The sequence below is a fragment of the Natrix helvetica genome, assembly GCF_964273705.1.
Source record: "Natrix helvetica genome assembly, chromosome: Z".
NCBI classification, from domain to species: Eukaryota; Metazoa; Chordata; class Lepidosauria; order Squamata; family Natricidae; genus Natrix; species Natrix helvetica.
This window is the reverse complement of record NC_138554.1, coordinates 47,710,925-47,730,232: the sequence shown is the minus strand read 5'-3', so window position 1 is coordinate 47,730,232 and position 19,308 is coordinate 47,710,925. Positions and strand designations below refer to the sequence as shown.

The following is a 19,308-nucleotide window of genomic DNA, read 5'->3' as shown; positions in this document are numbered from 1 at the left end:
GCAATGCAACAAAAGAGTTTGTGAGAAACCTATTGGGGAAGTGCCCTCACTCATAACTTACTAAAGCAACAGGGGAAGCATGGTGGGAGGGCTGCTGCTCCTGTTGCTGTTTTCCATTCCTAGCACAGGTTTCAGTCTTTGCAGCTGCGGCAGGCTCTTTGTGCTTCCTTCCTCAGGGCAAATAAGGTCTTTTCTCGGCTCTGGGGCAAGCTGCCTCAGTTATGTGGCTGCTGTGCTGTTCCTTCTCTGCTTCTCCCTAGAGCAGGGAGGTGTGGCCAGAGAGTGGTATAAAGTCCAAAGAATGAGCTTCTCCCCCCTTCAGTACAGAGTCCCCCTCGCTGGAGATCAGGCAGTCTGCTCTGGCAGCAAGACTATTCTTTGCAGCCTTTGCTTCTTGGCCCTTCATTCTCCAGGACCGTAGCCTGCTTACCATGCCCTCCCATGGGGTGTCTGTTGCCCTGCTGCTTCTAGCCCAGGTGGGCTTTTCTGTGAGCCTTGAGGCTATTCAGTGCCCTCCATGCTCTGAGGAGAAGCTGGCACGCTGCAGGACACCCTCTGGATGTGAGGAGCTGGTGCAGGAACCAGGCTGTGGATGTTGTGCCACATGTGCCTTAACAAAAGGGATGCTCTGTGGCGTATACACATCTCGGTGTGGTTCAGGGCTGCGGTGTTACCCACCACGGGGAATGGAAAAACCCTTGCACACACTCATGCATGGCCAAGGTGTTTGCATGGACTTGTCTGAAGTCGAGGCGATCCAAGAGAGCATGCAGTCAACAGGTAAGGTGCCATCAGGTTTTTGGACCCTTAAGGCTGGAAGACATCATCATCTGTGGCATGCATTGTTTTTTGAGAATGGTTAACAGAGCTATTCCATGGTGGGAGGAAAGATTGATTTGGAGTACTTTAGATGAGGGGGCAATGATTTGAGCACACAGGATTTAAGTTGCTGGTGCTGCCCACATCTACATCTCCTGACCAATTGGAAGGAAATTGGCATCAAATTTACATTCACTATGTTTGGTTCAGACAGGATTAAATGCCCTGTAATCTCTTTGGGAAATTCAGCAGAACTGTGTGTTGTATTTATGGCTAGCTGTATGTTAATTTGGCTGATAGTACAATGACATGTTCTTAGTGGTGATCCTAAAATGACTAGTTTCAAAGAGCAAAGGGCTGGCAAAGAACATCACTGGAAGGAGTGAGGATTTTGGTGTAATTATTTACTGATAGTAGGAAGGCAACATTGCTAGCAAGGCAGTTATTATTACTGTTAACAATGTGACATACAGCAGGGTTGTAACAAGAGGAAAATCTGCAGAGAAATGACCCTGTGTGAATATGGTCTCACCTTGCCCAATTCCTGGCCAGGAAGGAAGCCAAACACTTGGTGATACTCCAAGGAGACTGGAGAAATATCTTTCCTACCTGGTTGCTCCGGCTTCAATTGCTGAATAGGATTAAAAGGTGACCCATTTTTAAATAATTACTTCAATCTAAAAACAATAATAACCCTCTCTCCCCACATTCCACCCCCACCCCACCCCCCCCCCGTTTTACTCATATCACCAGAAGGTTTCTATTAGCAAAAAGAGAATTGGAAATTGAGGGAAAATAGGGCTCATATGCTGAATAATAATAATAAAACAAAACAAAACTATAGATAGTTCCTCCTGGATAATATGCCCACTTTGTGATTTCAGGTTTTTGTATTACCTGCCTTGAAGTGGGAAATGATACAAGCAGGAGAAAAAAAAGAGGGAGGGAGATAAATTTGTCCCCTGCTTGTTGCACTGGAAATTTTTTTGAAAGCCACACATATCTATTACACACACACACGCACGCACGCACGCACGCATGCATATAGGGTTTCTATCTATCTATCTGTCTGTCTGTCTGTCTGTCTGTCTGTCTGTCTGTCTGTCTGTCTGTCTGTCTGTCTGTCTGTCTATCTATCTATCTATCTATCTATCTATCTATCTATCTATCTATCTATCATCTATCTATCTCAGGCTGTCTAATAATAAAGTGTTTTTCAGATGCACAAATACTCAGAGAGATAGTATGAAGATTTTTAAAAATTATCTTCAAAACATTCTTGGTAAAATTTGGTCCTTTGGAAAAAAATTGTTAACAGAAAGAGCATGACTGATCAAACCATCATTATGAAGATGTTTCACTAGGGTGCTAAAAATGGTTTCTTCTTTGTATGAATCTGATGCTTTTGAATCAACGATAAGAAAGCGGACTATAATCCTAATGGTCACCTCACTAATCGATAAATTATCTATATGATGATACATATGACTCAGGGAAATAAATTCAAATAAATTGAATGAGCTTAATCTTAAAATAGAGGGGGTAAGACTCTATCCTGAATGATATATTGATATATCAAAATACTGGTTGGGTTTCTTTCCTTCTGTGTGCATTCTCAGGTGTGGAAATATGTATGAAATGGTATATTTATCTTACACACAATGCGCATGCACACATGCGCGCGCGCACACACACACACAATCAGTACTTTGATTTTGTATTCCATACTAATGTGCAATAATTATTGCTCGTTAGGTCTTCTTGCCCTACAGGAAATTCATATCCTCAGATCACTTAAAAAGCATATAATGGATGGCTAAGTGTTATTTCCAGTTTGAAGTTCTTAATGGTAAAAAGCAGCAGAGGTTTTCAAGCTTACAAAGGCATAATTAATACCCATTAAATGACAAAAAATATAGAGTAGATTGTAGTCATACATCTCTTTGAATTAAATAAATCTATAATAATAAATATTTCTTCTCTAGACTTGTCCTAAACCACTAAACCATATCATTGCTTCTGCTGTAGCTACAAACATGCATTAAAAAGAGCAAGGTACACATCTTTTAATTCTTTGTTAATGGTTTGTCAAGGATTTCCTCTCCTCCTTTTTTTTATCCATCAGCTGCGTGGAATAGGTGAACATCAGCTCCTGTGATGATATTTCACCCATTGTTACATTTCCTGACTAGTAGAGGTGTAATATCTGCTGGAATTGCTCCATGTAGTGCTACAATAGAAGACATTGAAGTGGTGTCTGAAAGAATAAATTGTATTTATTTAACCTTCATGTAATCACCAATTGTGATAACCTTCATGTTAAGAATAAAGCTTTTTTTCACATTAATTATAGGCTTGTAGTAGGAGCCACTTTTTGCGGACAAGGACAATGCAGAATCCATGATCACAAAGAGCTGGTCAAATGTGTAGGTTTCACTCATGCATTTGTTAATCTGATCAGCTCAGATTTAATAATCCCTTATTTAATCATTCTTACTTAGTCACACGAGTGTCTCTATAAAATAGAATAAACCTAAGGGATGTTGTTACAATTGAATTACTCTGGAATAAGGAAGGGTTAAAATGTGCATATGCTCTGAAAGCAAAAACAGAACTAACATTAAAATCAGGACCAGAATGATTTCTTCAGTCTGCTACTATGAACAAGGAAGAAGATACACTAAAAGATACAGTATATGATATGAAAAAAATAGCCTTCACTTGACAATCTTGTCATCAGTAGATTCACATGCTAGGACAAACAACAAACACATGGTGAAATAACAATAAAAATTGGTGTTGCTATAAAAGATATCAGTATTTACTAAGTTAATCAGAGGAAGGCATGGCTATTGTGTTTGTGTAATCAAGGGGTTTAGAAGATGCAGATTGCTTACAGGACTTGGAAAACCTTCCCTTTTTAAATAGTTATCAAATGTAGAGGTAGCCAAAATGTTACAGAAAACAAGAAAGGCTGGGAATTCTGAAATCTGCATCGGCAGCTCCTTAATGTAAAGTAATGTAAAGGACAGCATAATAATTCAGATTAAACTCTATTTCTGAGGTGGTCTAAGATTGCATTCTGTACTGCCCTAAGATTGCTGGGCTACAGAAACTTGCAATCAATGGAGGGACTTTCACTTCTGAAAATATAGAAACCAAGTATCTTCAACCCCATATTCATCCTTCGAAAAAGACATGGATTTTTTTGAGGTAGAAAATAAATGTAGATCTAGATCTGTACTTCCTTATAAACTAAAAATTAAACATAAAATCGGCAACACGCTTAAAACAAATGTCTACAGTAAAATTAATGCAGCATAAAAAAGACAGTCTGGGTGACATACCAAATGTAATCTCCAATTGTGATTTTAAATGATGATAGCTAAATTATGTATGTTCAGGTCCTAAAATAAGATTTAAAACAATCCAGTTTCCCCAAATATGGGCAAAATTAGTTGCCATTAATAAAGATTTTGTGGCAATTATCCCAGTTCATGATCTTCTAGATGCAGCATATCTGTATCAGTCCCCAAAATTTCCGATCAGCAAAAAGGTGGAAAATATGAGGAGGGTTTTTTTTTTTTTGCTGACTAAGGACATCTTGGAATCACTAAGCTAGAGAAAAGACTTTTTGATACCCAGAGAATGCACACAACTACAATAAACAAGTCCCCAATACAGTATCTGAAGCCAATCATTGCATGAAGATCTGTTGGTGTTTTGAGATTTTTTTTTTAAAAAAAACAGAACTACAGTAAGATAAACTTAATACAGAATGTCCATGTCCCATCCATGAGGAAGATGGGCAGTTTTAAAATATGAATGAATAAACAAACAAGCAAACAAACAAACAAATAAATAAATAGAGGGATGTGGTGGCTCATTGGCTAAGTTGCTGAACTTGTCGATCAGAAAGGTCGGCAGTTCGGCAGTTTGAATCCCCAGTGCCGTGTAACGGAGTGAGCTCTCATTACTTGTCCCAGCTTCTGCCAACCTAGCAGTTTGAAAGCATGTAAAAATACAAGTAGAAAAAATAGGGACTACTTTGGTGGGAAGGTAACTGTGTTCCATGCTCCTTTGGTGTTTAATCATGCTGGCCACATGCCCATGGAGACGTCTTCGGATTGTGCTGACTCTTGGGCTTTGAAATGGAGATGAGCACTGCCCCCTAGAGTTGGGAACAACTAGCACATATGTGTGAGGGGAACCTTTACCTTTATCTTTACATACATACATACATGCATGCGTAGATGCATGTATATATAAATGTCACAGAGTTAATATAGTTCAAATAACTGGTCAACGCACCCTGAGCTACAGCGGTACTTAGTTTTTAAAATTAAGTATGTTAATTAATCTTTCTGTTCATCCTTCCAATAGAGTTCTTTTAGGTTCTCCTCTTCTCACCCCTGTTGAATTGCACACAATTCTTTAGCTATTTGTTTTAAAGAGAGCATAATCTCCTTTTGGAGATTTTTGTTTTGAATCATGACATCCTGAAGCATTCTATTCTGGAAGTTGCTACAGGAATTGCTGACTTTCCTGCCTAAATAGGTTGGGGAGATTAGACATCTGGGAAACAGCTGGATCATCAGAGGAATATCCTTTTCGAAAAAGAAACCTGAGGAAAATCTTCCTCCGTAACTCGATAGAAAAAGCTTTCCAAACACTAGGTGTGACTAAGATATTTATATTGTATTGCACTTGTAATAGCAATATGCAGACACTTTGTTGTTGTTGCTATGATCATTTGGAAAGTCCATGAATACTCTGCTGTTTAAGGAACAAACGTAATGGCATCTATTCCATTTCACTAAGGTAAGGTTAAATTTACAAATCGGCTGCTGGAATTAATATATGTCATAAAAATAAGCTGTCTATAAAAGGCAAGAAAGGGAACTGTGACTAAATTCTGAAAAATGCAGTACAGGACCTGGCAAATGGTTGGTATGTGGATATTCTACATATCAGATATTAGAAGACGATAATGGAAATTTGGTATTACAAAGTAGAATGCATGTACAGTATGTAATATATGTTGCCAAGTCTAAAAGTGTAATTTCTTCCTGCTTTCTGAATATAGTTGGAGTTTATTTTGCTTTTAAAAACAGTGCTAAGTCTATTTGGCTAAGATTACCAGCTATCCAGCAAAAGGAGGACATGCCCCCTTTGTTAACCTGATGCCCTCCATCCAGAAGGCATAGCCTTAAAATCAAATATTGTCAGTTCTTTGGAGTATCTGCAAGTATTTTTTTTCCTGAGCAGCTTTTGCTGTGCTAGTAAGTGCTAATTGCAAGCTAATAACTTCCCACTTATGCTGTGATCAGTAATATAGTGAAGATTTTATTCTTTGGTAGGCTCTAGTAAACTCCTGCCACTAAAAAAACAAAACCCAGTTTTTCTGATGCTGGAAAAAGTATTTTTGTATATATGTAGGCCTTTTTTTTTTTTTTTGCAGTTTTTCACTCATTTTTGTTGTGGCTGTCAAGAAAACTAAACTGTATGTCTTCCCCCTCTCTCCCTCAAAAACACACTTTTTTCTTATTGTTTGTGTCCTCCTTCACTGGTTCAGATATATAGTATCATATATTTGGGGACATTGTTGAAATTCATAAAAAAATTAGGACGCACCAATTGCTTTTCGGCATGTTCAGTAGAAAGAGTAATGATACAGGTGGTTGGAGTCAAGATGTAGAATACAATGAAGCAGGGGGAATATTAAGAGAAGGGCAGGATAGAAACAAAAATGTACATGGTGAAAGCATATGCCCTACAAAAATCAAGAGCATAAAAAAAAATCAACACTGGCCTTTGAAAGGCTAAGTACAACATGAAATAAAGTACCCTCGTCCTCCACCTCCGATCTAGTAATCCTAAGAGATTAATGAATGTTAATAGGGGGGTGATTTAAGATTTACAAGTAATCTTAGTTAAACCACTTTCTAGTGGCAGTTTGCAGTTATGACACTGATGAAAATATAAGTTTGGAACCCATCCTTGTATTTATAATTATAAAGCAAAGGAAATCTGAAGTAAAATTAAGTATAACTGCAGCTTTATTTAGCAACTGCTTTCCTTGAGCTGCGGTGGCGCAGTGGTTAGAGTGCAGTACTGCAGGCTACTTCTGCTGATCACTGGCTGCCAGCAGTTTGGCAGATCGAATGTCACCAGGCTCAAAGTTGACTCAGCCTTCCGTCCTTCCAAGGTGGGTAAAATGAGGACCCAGATTGTTGGGGGCAACAGGCTCACCCCGTAAACCTGTTAGAGAGGGCTGTAAAGTACTGTGAAGCGGTATATAGGTGTAAGTGCTATTGCTTAATGATTCAATGCTGGTCACAAAAGTAGGCTATAGGCTTATGCTTCTATTTATTTGGCTTATCCATCGTTTACAGCTCTTTAACAGGCAATCCCAGAATGCAAATTATCTAACCAAACCCTCTCTTCTATTAATAGTCTGTTTAGTTTGAAATAATACCATTCTTGAAAAAAGGTTTCTATTTATTTGTCCTGTAGCATCACAGTTTTTGCAGTGGAGGGTATTGAATATGACAATCTGAAGACTATTCCATCATCTATGGACTTTTCATTAAGGGTTATAATTGAGTATTCGGGAACATGATTCTTATAAACATCATTTGATAATTCACACAGTAGATTATGCTGTTCCAATACTTACAATATAATTTGTTGATCCACTGCAAAAAGATACTGCCTTGTTTTTATTTATTTATTTATTTATTTATTTATTTATTTATTTATTTATTTATTTCCAATTTCATAAAGTTTTCAGCACTACCACAATGTTTTGTATTTTTCTAGCTTTACTTCTATCCCTAGATGCTCAGAATAGTAACATGAGAATCTATTCTTATTCTAAGCAATCATGAGAAATAGGGAGATTTGGGAAATATTGACTGGATTCACACATTATACTAACCCATAATTTTGTAAAGATGGTTTCTTGAAGCCATATTTAGTGGGTTTGATTGTTATGCCAAATTACACTGCATGATTTATAAAGGATGTGGCTGGGATCCTATGTTACAATAAAGTACAAAAAACAATCATTTGGTTTAATGAAATTAGTTGCCTAATTTATGAAATTAGTTCCCTATTGTCCCATAGCCCTCAGTAAGCTCTGGAGTTGAATAATGGTTACCAGTTCCAGTCCAGCATTAAATCACCAGCCTATTTACGCAGATTCTAACAGATGTAATAAAATATATATTTCAAAAATATTTTCTCAATAGTTTCATGATTATGGATATCAGCTATAGAGTCTGAGTGTCTGACTATTTGCCATTTCTGCAAGGGTTATTGGAGGTAAGATAAAGAATTATCTCACTCTGTAAAGATTTAATTTATGCCCACAAGAGGAATCCGAAAGAGAAATGCCCCTAGTACATTGCTTTTTGGCCAACTATTCTATTTTAAAGTACCCAAGTAGATTTTTTCCCCCATTGCGTACACTTATATAAACTCAAACATAGAAGATGCTGGATATACTTTACAGTAAAATGGGACTTACAGTCTAATGTCAAACTATTTTCAAGTAGAATCATGGGGGATGACTAACATATTCATAATATGTTACGCAATATAACACATTTGCAGGTTGGCTTTTAATGTTCATTAGCTAGGGAAGTGATATAAAGTAGCCTGAGCATGAACACAAGAAAGAATAATCACAGAATGCTTACTACTCTGTGTGCATTTTGTTAGTTACTAATTTGCTGGACTGGAGAAGGAATGGTCTGTAGGCTGAAATCCCAACTACTCATCATACAAAATAGTTTGCAAAAAACCCCAACCAAACCCTATATTTTGCTATCTTTTTTAAAAGTTAAATTAAAATAAGGTTACATTTTTTTGAAACATAAAAAATTGAACATGCAATATATTTTATATAAGAAAACAAACCAAACAATAGATGATTATATCATAAGATAATAGCAAAGATAAAAAGAAAACAATGGTCAACCATTACTTTTGCCATTGTTATTAACAAGACAGGCAGACCATTATAGTGGACTGTCCTATAAAGTTGGGAAAACTGTTGTGAGCTGCTTGGAGTAATAGTTCTAAGATGGCTGGCATACAAGTCTTTTAAATAAATAAAAAGACCTATAAAAAATTCATCAACCATGTTGATGATTTCGGTAATTGTGAATAACAACACTGCTCTAGGCAAATTTGTTCCAGCAGTACTGGCAACTAATATCACTTTATTTTTTTTATTTTTTTGAGATTGACTCAACCTTCCCCAACCTGGTGATTTCCACATGTGTTTGGACTGCAACTCCCAAAATAACAGCCAACTTGGCCAAAAGCTGTGGAAGATTGATTAGATAAATATGTGGAGAGGCAGGTTTATTACTAGGTCTTATGAGAGTCATGTAACCATTCAGAGATTACCCAATATTAGAGTTCAGTGACCATAGATGGAATCATTTTCACCTTATAAAACCACCTGAACTATCTGATTGCCGCACGATCTTTATGCAAGGTGTCCGTCAAGAGAGGGTCAAAAATGTTAAGAGATGGCCACAACCATGCTGTCAAAGTCTTTGTCCTTTTTCTACAACTACATGACTGTGGCCATCATCTTTAACCCAGTCCTGGCAGGCTGCCCTGGACAAAACTCTGATTTAAATGCCAAGTTTCAGACTTTCAAACTAACAGTTCAATATGGTTGAGGAGAAGACTGATTCATATCACTTTCTTCTCTACGGCAGGTTCCCTCAGCAGGCAGGTTAATGTGTAATTGAGAGTAAACATTTTTATTTAGTGTCACCCTCAATACCAGGAACAGGTTTTCTGAGATTGTTATTTTTGGTGATGTCACTTACTGAGTGAGAAGGGCAAGTCAGTGCCCTTGGCAGAGGGGGAAAAGGTCATAACAGGAAAGAGGAGCAGGCAGGGGTTAGCAGAGTTGTGATTTAAATCAACAATTGGGACTCCCTTCCACTCCAGGAGCCCAAATAGAAATCTAATAGGGAGTAATAGGAACAGCAGGGAACCAAAATGAGATAGGGGAAAACTTTCTGAATAATAATTGACAACAGAAACACTATGGCCCTTCTTTCTCCATACTGTGTGTGGCCTGCAAAGTAACACCGAGAACATGTGCTCCCTTCATCTCACCTGGTGGTTGCTAGGTAACAAAAGGCAGAATGGCAGCATAACCTTTACAAAGACCTATTACGGTATAATTTTAACTGAAGGCAATTCCTTTGTTTGTTTATTTATTTTACTACTTCTCTCCATGCATACCCCCCCCCCCATTAGTTTCCTCCTCCACTGCCAACTTTTGTGGCTTTCAATCAAAGCTTTCTCTCTTTCCCCTCCCGATTTTAAATCTGTTTCTCATTTAGTGTGGCCCTTTTCCTCTCAGCCAGACAGTGCCCCCCTCCCACTTTGGCTCTGGTGAAAAAACTGTTGACTTGCCCTGGATTGATTTCCCCTCTACTTTGTCTCTATTTCTATAACGCAAGTCTGAGAGTTTTTTCTTATTTCCAAGTGACGATTAGTCATTTTGCCCAAACCACAATGTGATTTTTTAAAATTGCAATAAAATAATACCAACTGACTAAAGGAAAGTGGCTGGTAAACCTGGGAATGCAGAGCATAATCTCCACTGGTTCTCATCCCAAACTTTCCCACTTCAAATATAGCACATTCTACCTTTGTAAAAAAATTAAACTATGTTTAGCAATATCAACTTGCACATTAGTACAATAATATCAGCAATATTTGCCCAGATATAAAGAATAATTTCTTAATTGGTTGTGCATACACAATTATATTAGATTATTTATTTTTAAATTGGAAAGCTCAGAATAAGAACAAATATATTATACATTCCCTTCCCTTCCTACCTGCACAGCATTTTCCACCTTAGGAATGAAGTCAGGGAGCTGTGCTTACCTTGAAAGGTTTAATGCAAAACAAAGAAAAGGAATTGGTGGATTCATTTGACTTTCTTACCTCGCCCAGCAAGCAACACATGCTGGAGGGGAAAACATGCAAACACCAAATACTGGTAGTCCTTGACTTATGACCATAACTGGGACCAGAACTTCTGTTGCTAAGCAAGATGGCTGTTGAATTGTGGCTGCTTTTATGACCTTTTTGCCTCTTAGTTATCAAGTGAATCACATGCAGAGGTGGTTTTCTGCTGGTTCGCCCCGGATTGGGCAAACTGGTAGTGGTGGTGGTGGGAGGCTCTGCTCACCTGCCCAGACACTTCTGAGCATGTGCAGAAGCATTGCGCAAGTGCGTGTGTGCACGTGCAAAAGCAAACCGGTAGTAAAATAAGTTGAAACCCACCACTGACCACACTATCCTTAAGTGAATTCTGCTTCCCATATAGACTTCTCTTCTTGGAAGTTTTCTGGGAAGGTTGCCGAGAGAGATCACATGATCCTGGCATCCGTCATAAATACATACAGGTTGTCAAGCATCCAAATTTTCATTATGTCGCTGTGGGAATGCTGTGACAATTGTGTGAATCACATTTTTCAGTGCTGTTGTAAGTCCGAATAATTGCCCAATGAATGGTTGCAGGTTGAGGACTATCCATACTCTGTTTAACATATGTGAGTTCCTAGGAAAGTGTAGGCTGGTGCTTTAAGCAGCATGTATAGCTAATTGATAAGATGTCCAATTATCAGACATGGAGGTACTTTCTACCTGCAGCCTCTCAGACTATTCTAAACCAGTCTCAACCCAGCTGACAGGCCAAGATGGGGAATGAAGCTTGGGAAGAGAACCCAGGTCCTTCTTCAGCTTCGTCCTTTGCCCCATTCCCATGCCTGTCTCCCTCAGGCATGGAAGAAAGTGGAAAAATCAAACGAGAGGGAATGATCATTAAAGTAAGGGAGACCTGCAAGTGAATGTGAGCAAGTGGTTGTGGCAGGCAGGAAGTGGAAGTAGCTTGTGGAGTAGGAAAATAGTGCTTGTTCCTCAAAGTAGAAACAAGAAAAAAGTAGTTACATGAAATCTCTTGTTGGTGAAAAAACCTACCATGGGATCATTGGGAACAGAACCAGCTGCGCATAGCTGACATAATTTGCCTAAGAAGTCCACATTTGAATCAATTTTCTGTGCAGCATAGGACTTCAGTTTTTTCAGCACAGATCTAGCCCTCTTTCAAAAGACCACCAGATTCATGCATATAAGTGGCCTGTGTAAGACCTGACAAGTACCGGAGTCAGGTATTAAATGAATAGATGATTCTGCAGAAGCCTGATGACCAGCATCTCCTGGTTATAAAGAGATGCAAAACTGGTCAACGATGTTAGATTCTAGTGTAGCATGTTGTGTGACTCTACCACCCCCTTTGTGTGTGTGTGTGTGTGTGTGTGTTTGTTTGTGTGTGTGTGCATGTCCAAAACATAGGGACAGAGAAAAAAGGAGTTGCTGAAAATGTTGCTCAGCATTTTCAGGACAATGACGACTACTTAAGTGAAGACTTCCTGATTAAGAGAAACAAAAGGAAGTACATTGTCCACAAGATGCAAAACTGAGTAGAATTCTATGGAAAGCTGGTGCAGGTGCTACTCTAAAATGTTTGTTTGAAAGTATGACACTCCTAGAAGCAGTTCTTCACACAACTCAATCCTTGCTGAGCAACATTTTCATCAACTCCTTTTTTCTCTGACCCAGGACAATACTGCCCACCTTTGCAGTTTTGAAACATATCACAACACAGAGTGACAGAAGTCCAATGAAGTTTATCTCTTGCTTTTATTGGACAAACAAATGCCACCTTCTTCCAAAATTTCATTGTGGAAGATTGTACCACTGTTTCAAATGGGTTTTAAACAAGAACTTTAACTATGAGAGAATTGCAGACTTGCTCCCATTATTAAATCTCTAGCAGAATCCAGATGGTCAAGTCCAATGACTTCATGCTGCCTTCTCATTAATGTTGCTAGGCAAGATTTCTTCCATCATTCCTCCCTTTCTCTGTGCAAAGTTACACAGAATTTAAAATAAATTCTAAATAAACCTATGATTGCTCACAGCTGTTCAATTGTGGAAGCATAAAAAGTAGTGGTAAGGAAGAGAAATGGATATCCATTTTGAAAACTCTTTCTAGTGTTAAAACAGTTTTTAAACTGCCCCCCCCCCCAAAGAGACATAACGTATATAGATTATATAGCAGGAATTGGATAGTGGCAGAAAATTGCAGTTATTTAAAAATGCTGGTTAAATGTAGTTCCTCTTGGGCAGAGGCAGGACATGGGGAGATAAATAACATTAGGAGAAGGAATACATGGTGTGTGCACTGCCAACTGTATAATATAATGAGAAAATGATTGTGACAGAATTGCACACCATTTATTCATTAGGTTATGTATAAATAGTTAAAATGTCCATGATAAATCTAAATAAAATTAGAAACAATCAGTTACAGATCAAACTAGCAAAGTAATTACAAGTCATTTTAATAATTATGATAGGAATGATAAAAAGCAAATAAAAATACCAAAATCAAATATAAAAATGAAATAATCTAATCTTAAATTAATTTAAAGAAAAATGAAGTCAATGACCGCAGCTATCCTCCAAATATTCTTCAGAAGATTTCATATTAAGTAACTTTGGGAATGTTATCAGACAAGGTGTAAAAAAGATGTGGAGACTCTAGAAAGAGTGCAGAGAAGAGCAATGAAGTTTCTTAGGGGACTGGAGGCTAAAACATATAAAGAACGGTTGCAGAATTGGGTATGTCTAGTTTGTTGAAAAGAAGGACTAGGGGAGACATGATAGCATGATATCTCAGGTGTTGCCACAAAGAAGAGGGAGTCAAACTATTTGCCAAAGCATCTGAGGGTAGAACAAGAAGCAATGGGTGGAAACTAATCAAGGAGAGAAGCAACTTAGAACTGAGGAGAAATTTCCTGACAGTTAGAACAATTAATCAACTGCCTCCAGAAGTTGTGAATGCTTCAACACTGGAAGTTTTAAAGAAGATGTTGGATAACCAACATAAGTGGTGTAGGGTTTTCTGCCTAAGGAGGGGGCTGGACTAGAAGACCTTCAAGGTCCCTTCCAATTCTGTTATTATATTCTAAACTTTGTTAGAAAACAAGCTTGCCTTCTAGGGAGAGGTTACTGCACCAAAAGCCAGAGCAAGGAATAAAATATAGCATCTTCTTTTCTATTTCCCTTCTTTTATCAAAACATAGTCATTACCAAAGGCATCTCCAGTTGGCTGGTTCTGCCCAAACCACTGAAGCAACAGTATCCCAGTGAGATAATAGGGAACATATAAACAGAGAAGGTCCTCGGGATTCTTTCAGTATTGCATGAACAAGATTTTCAGATTTTTCTGAAGGACTTTCAGTGAACCATTTAGAACATTTAGGCAGCAATTTAATGAAAGCAAACATCTGGATCAAATGAACTTGCTATACATTGTAGATGGGAATGGCCAACCTTTCCTTACTGGGGACAATAATTAGGTAGGAAATTAAAATGTAAGAAATACATATTTGTTGCATCTCTATAAAATAAAATGATATATACTTGGAAGACTCAAAGTGTGCTTTTTGAACAGGGTCAGACATGACCATTTATGCTAAGACAATATATTCAAATAGGCCTTTCTCTGTTGGTAAATAAATGTGCAAGTGTATGAATAATACACTTTTATTATATAGTACATGACCAATGTTTTGCTTACCACTGAATGCAGAGCAAATAAAAACAAAAACAAAACACCATCACAGAAGTATTTGGATTCAAAACAACGTCCTGATGTGAGAAATTTCATCAGGTAAATTTCCGCTCCCCCCCCCTCAGTTGTTAGTGTGAACAAGTGTATTGGGGAAAAAGAGAAATCTTTGTAGATAAGATCCCAAAATAAGAAAATATTATAGTAGGTTCAAGGGGGACGCGATGACTCAGTGGCTAAGATGCTGAGCTTGTCGATCAGAAAGGTTGGCAGTTCTGCGGTTTGAATCCCTATTGCCACGTAATGGAGTGAATTCCCATTACTTGTCCCAGCTTCTGCCAACCTAGCAGTTCAAAAGCATGTAAAAATGAAGTAGAAAAATAGGAACTGTTAGATAGGGCAATGAGAAGGCAGACACAGACTTAACACAACAACAGCTCCTTATTCTAGAGGAACAAGTATGTACAATCCAGCAACTGTTCGGTCTGACAGCTCTCCTTTTATAGGAAGCTGTCAGACCTCTTAGCCAATCAGATTAAACCTCTGTTCCCGCCAGAACAGAGGACTAGAGTGGAAACCATGGTAGCTAGTGTTAATATCTAACACCCCTCCTCTCTTGGTTGGGATGTTTGTATTGGTCACATAGTCTTTGAGGTAGGCGGGTCTTTGTTTCACTCTACCAGACCTATGCAGTTCATTTGGAACCGGTTCTTCAGGCAGGTCAGATGGACCTGTCTGCTCCCCAGCTCCGCTCTGTGGAACCTGCTGGAACTTACCCCAGGCCGCGGCTGGAGTTCCTTGGCTTTGCTCGCTTGGAGCTTGCTGTGGGCCTGCAACAAACTCAGATAAGTTTTCCAGACTTTGCGGGTTTGAGCTGGCTGTGGAAGGAGTGAATGATTGCTCCTTTTGGGTAGGGCCTTGGCTGCTTTGTTCCGGAATTTCATCTGGTGCCCTAAGATTGGAGTGGGAGAGGCTACCATGGAGTTGGTCAATATGCCTCCTCCAATTTCTACCACCCTCTAGCTCTAATAGATAAGAGCGAGGCCCGGTGACACCTATCACCGTAGCAGAAATCCACAGAGTTCCCCCGGCATAGTTGTGGGCGTATACTGAATCCCCTATGCTAAAGTTCCGAATCCTGCTTGTGGAGTCTGGGGGTGATGTGGCAGAGTAGTTTGGGTATAGCTGGTCTAAGTGGGATCTTAGACGGTGATCCATGAGAAGCTTGGAGGGGCTTCTCCCCGTGGTGGCGCTTGGCGTAATGTGTTGGATTAGTAAATAGTGATCAACTCGTGTTTGCCAATCACCCGTGCCCATTCTGGCGAGGGCCTCTTTAGCTGATCGCACCATTCACTCCGCCTGACCATTGGAGGCTGGGTGGAATGGCGCAACTAGGGCATGCCAAATTCCCTGGCTAGCTAAGTAGGTCTTGAATTGCATGGCCGCGAATTGGGGCCCATTGTCTGAGACCAAGACATCGGGCAGGCCGTGTGTTGAGAAAAGTCTCTGTAGCACTTTGATGACCACCTCTGCCATGGTAGAGGTCATCAGAGCTACCTGTAACCATTTCGATTATGCATCCACAACTATTAGGAATGTTTGGCCATGAACGGGGCCTGCAAAGTCAATGTGCACCCTCGACCAGGGTGCCTGAGGGTGCTCCCACTCCTTAGCGGGTGCCTCTGGGGGAGCTGGTCTGGATTCCTGACACGGAGTGCAGGTGGCCACCCACTCTTCTATCTCCCTGTCCATGTTAAGCCACCAGACGTAGCTCCTAGCCAAGGACTTCATCCTGACGATGCCAGGATGCCCCACATGTAATGCCTCCAATACTGTCTTTCGCAGTTTGCTTGGAATAACCACCCGGTCCCCCACAGTAAACAGCCCTTAATTACCGACAACTCATCACGTTTAGTAAGAAACATTTTAAATTCGGCCCCCACAGGCCCCTTGGGCCACCCCCTCCACACCCAGTTCAGAATCTGCTTAATAACAGACTCTTTAGCAGAAAAGCGGGCAACGTCATTGGACGAGACAGGTCCAGAGTCCAGACAGTCAATAAGAAGGACCGGTGTCTTGGGAGTGGGGTCAGCCAGCAGTTCAGGTAGGAGACAGTAACTTAAAGTGTCAGCATGTCCCAACATGGAACCAGGGCGGTGAATCAGTTTGTAGGAGTAAGCAGCCAGGAAAACAGTCCACCTGGTCATGCGCAGAGACAAGGAAACCGGGGTAGGTCGGTCCCCAGCCAGTAGCCCCATCAGCGGTTTGTGGTCCATCACAAGTTCAAAATCTTGGCCGTAAAGGTACTTGTGGAACCGCTTGACTCCCGCTACAGCAGCCAAAGCATCTCTGTCCATTTGGCTATAGTTCCTTTCAGCAGGAGACAAGGTTCGCAAGTAGAAGGCGATGGGGGCTTCCATGCCATTGGGCATGCGGTGGCTGAGGACATCGCCGATGCCAAAAGGGGATGCATCACATGTCAACACCAATGGCAGGGTTTGGCTGTACTGGACCAGCAGGGAATCAGCAGTCAGCAGGCATTTTACCATGGCAAATGCAGTGGCCTCATCTCGGCCCCAGGACCATTTGGCGTTCTTGGACAGGAGGCGATGTAAGGGCTCAATGACTGTTGCTTTTTGTTTGAGAAAGACGCTGTAGAAATTAAGTAGCCCGAGGAATGCCTGCAGCTCGGCCTGATTGCGAGGTGTAGGGGCTTCCTGGATAGCTTTTACTTTTTGGGATGTCGGGTGGATCCCAGAGCCATCAATCATGTACCCCAAAAATTCTACCCTGGGCAGATTAATTTTGCATTTTTGTTTTTTGAGCCAGAGGCCTTTTTTGCAAATTCTGGTCAAAACAGCCCTAACTCTTTTTAAAAGTTGTGCCTCGTTTGCAGCTGATACCAAAATGTCGTCGAAATAGGGGACGACTCTTGGTATCCCCTGCAAAAGCCATTCCATGACACTTTGGAACAGTCCGGGGGCGATACTAACTCCGAATTGAAGGCGGTGGCATTTGAATACACCCCTGTGCGTCATGATGGTTTGATCCTCTGCTGTGGCACCATCTACAGGCAACTGCTTGTATGCCTGTGCCATATCTAATTTAACGAAAAATTTTCCTGGCCCTAGCGATTGTAGTAGGTGCTGTACAATGGGCCCAGGGTAGGCGCTTTGTTGCAGCGGGTTGTTAATTGTGCATTTATAGTCCATGCAGATGCGGACTGACCCATCTCTCTTGACCGGGGTCACTATAGGGGTCTCCCAGCGTGCATGGTCGACTGGCTCTAGGATCCCCTGGCTCACCAGTTTGTCAATTTCCCTATCGATTTTAGGGCGGAGAGCAAAAGGAACTCTCCTGGGTTTGAGCCTGATAGGCGCGACGTTGGGGTCCAAGTTAAAAGAAATTGGTGTCCCCACATACTTACCGAGACCGGAGCTGAAGACGTCCTCGAACTCCTTAAAATCGCCTCGGCGCCGCCGTCCTTTATGGTGTTGATCCCAGTGACTTCCAACCCCAGGTCTTTGAACCAGTATAGCCCCAGGAGGCTCTGTAGTGGTGCGCTGGCCATGGTCACTGGAAGCTTGGCGCTGATGCCTTTAAATTGCACCCGGAAGGTGCCCTGGCCCATGATGGGGACTCGGTTTCCCTGGTAGTCGAGCAGCATGATGTCTGGCATGCGAAGGTGCCATTTTTTTTCGGGCTCGAGATGGCTTGCTTCAGGGTCGACCAGGAGATGATCATTAGTGACGATCCAGTGTCGACTTCAAGCTCGCAGGGAGCGTCCTCAATGAGGACTGTGACTTTCAGCTTTGTTTTGGCCGCCTTGTGTGGACTTGCCCTATCGTTGTTTGATAGGTCACTTTGGGTTCTCTCAAAGCACTGCAAGGCTTCCATGGACTTGTCGGCGGATTCAGATGCCCTGACTTTGTCGAGTGCGATCTGCAGAGACATGTTAGATCTGGCTAGCAGACATCTCTGCAGGTTAATGTCCTGCACTCTGCAGATTAAGCGGTCCAAAATTTGGTTGTCCAGGTCACGGAAGTCGCAATATGTTGCTGCTTTTCGCAGGGCGGCAACATATTGGTTAATGGACTCTCCTTCTCTTTGGTTCCGCACGTTGAATTCATGGCAGCAGACATGCCTCGAAGGTTTGGGCACATAGTGAGCTTTTAGAGTCTGTTGTAATGCAGCCCAAGGGACTGCTTAGATTGGAGTTGGCTCCGATAGATCCTTTGCTGTTTCGAAGACCTCTCGGCCACAGTAGCCCAGGAAGAGGTTTTTCTTGCGGGAGTCGGGAACCCCCATGAGGTTGTTTGCCTTGAGGAAGCATTCGAACCTCAGCATATACGATTCCCGGTGTTCGGCCACCGGGTCATACAAAGTTGGTGGGGCGTGCAGGGCCATTCTTGTCTGAGGCGATTCGAATTTGCCGCTTGAATGGTTGCTCAATGCCGCGCCGATGCTCCGGCCTCGATTTACTTGCTGGATGTCTCATTGTTCGTTCTTCACTTATCTGCCTCTCGATCCCATCCTCGTCGCCAGTGTTAGATAGGGCAATGAGAAAGCAGACACAGGCTTAACGCAACAACAGCTCTTTATTGTAGAGGAACAAGTATGTATAATCCAGCAACTGTTCGGTCTGACAGCTCTCATTTTATAGGGAGCTGTCAGACCTCTTAGCCAATCAGATTAAACCTCTGTTCCCGCCGGAACAGAGGACTAGAGTGGAAACCATGGTATCTAGTGTTAATATCTAACAGGAACCACCTTTGGTGGGAAGGTTCCATGTACCTTGGGCA

The 19,308-nt window shown here is 41.0% G+C and overlaps 1 protein-coding gene across 1 annotated transcript in view; it reads left to right on the top strand.

Annotated features, from left to right (window-relative positions):
* The first annotated feature begins 332 nt into the window (after positions 1-332).
* IGFBP4 (insulin like growth factor binding protein 4) overlaps positions 333-19,308 on the top strand; it is a 42,879-nt gene continuing 23,903 nt past the window's right edge. The window contains exon 1 of the mRNA XM_081932882.1: positions 333-780. Within this exon, the coding sequence (XP_081789008.1) occupies positions 432-780 (349 nt within the window). The 5' untranslated portion in view covers positions 333-431. The remainder of the gene's footprint in view (positions 781-19,308) is intronic.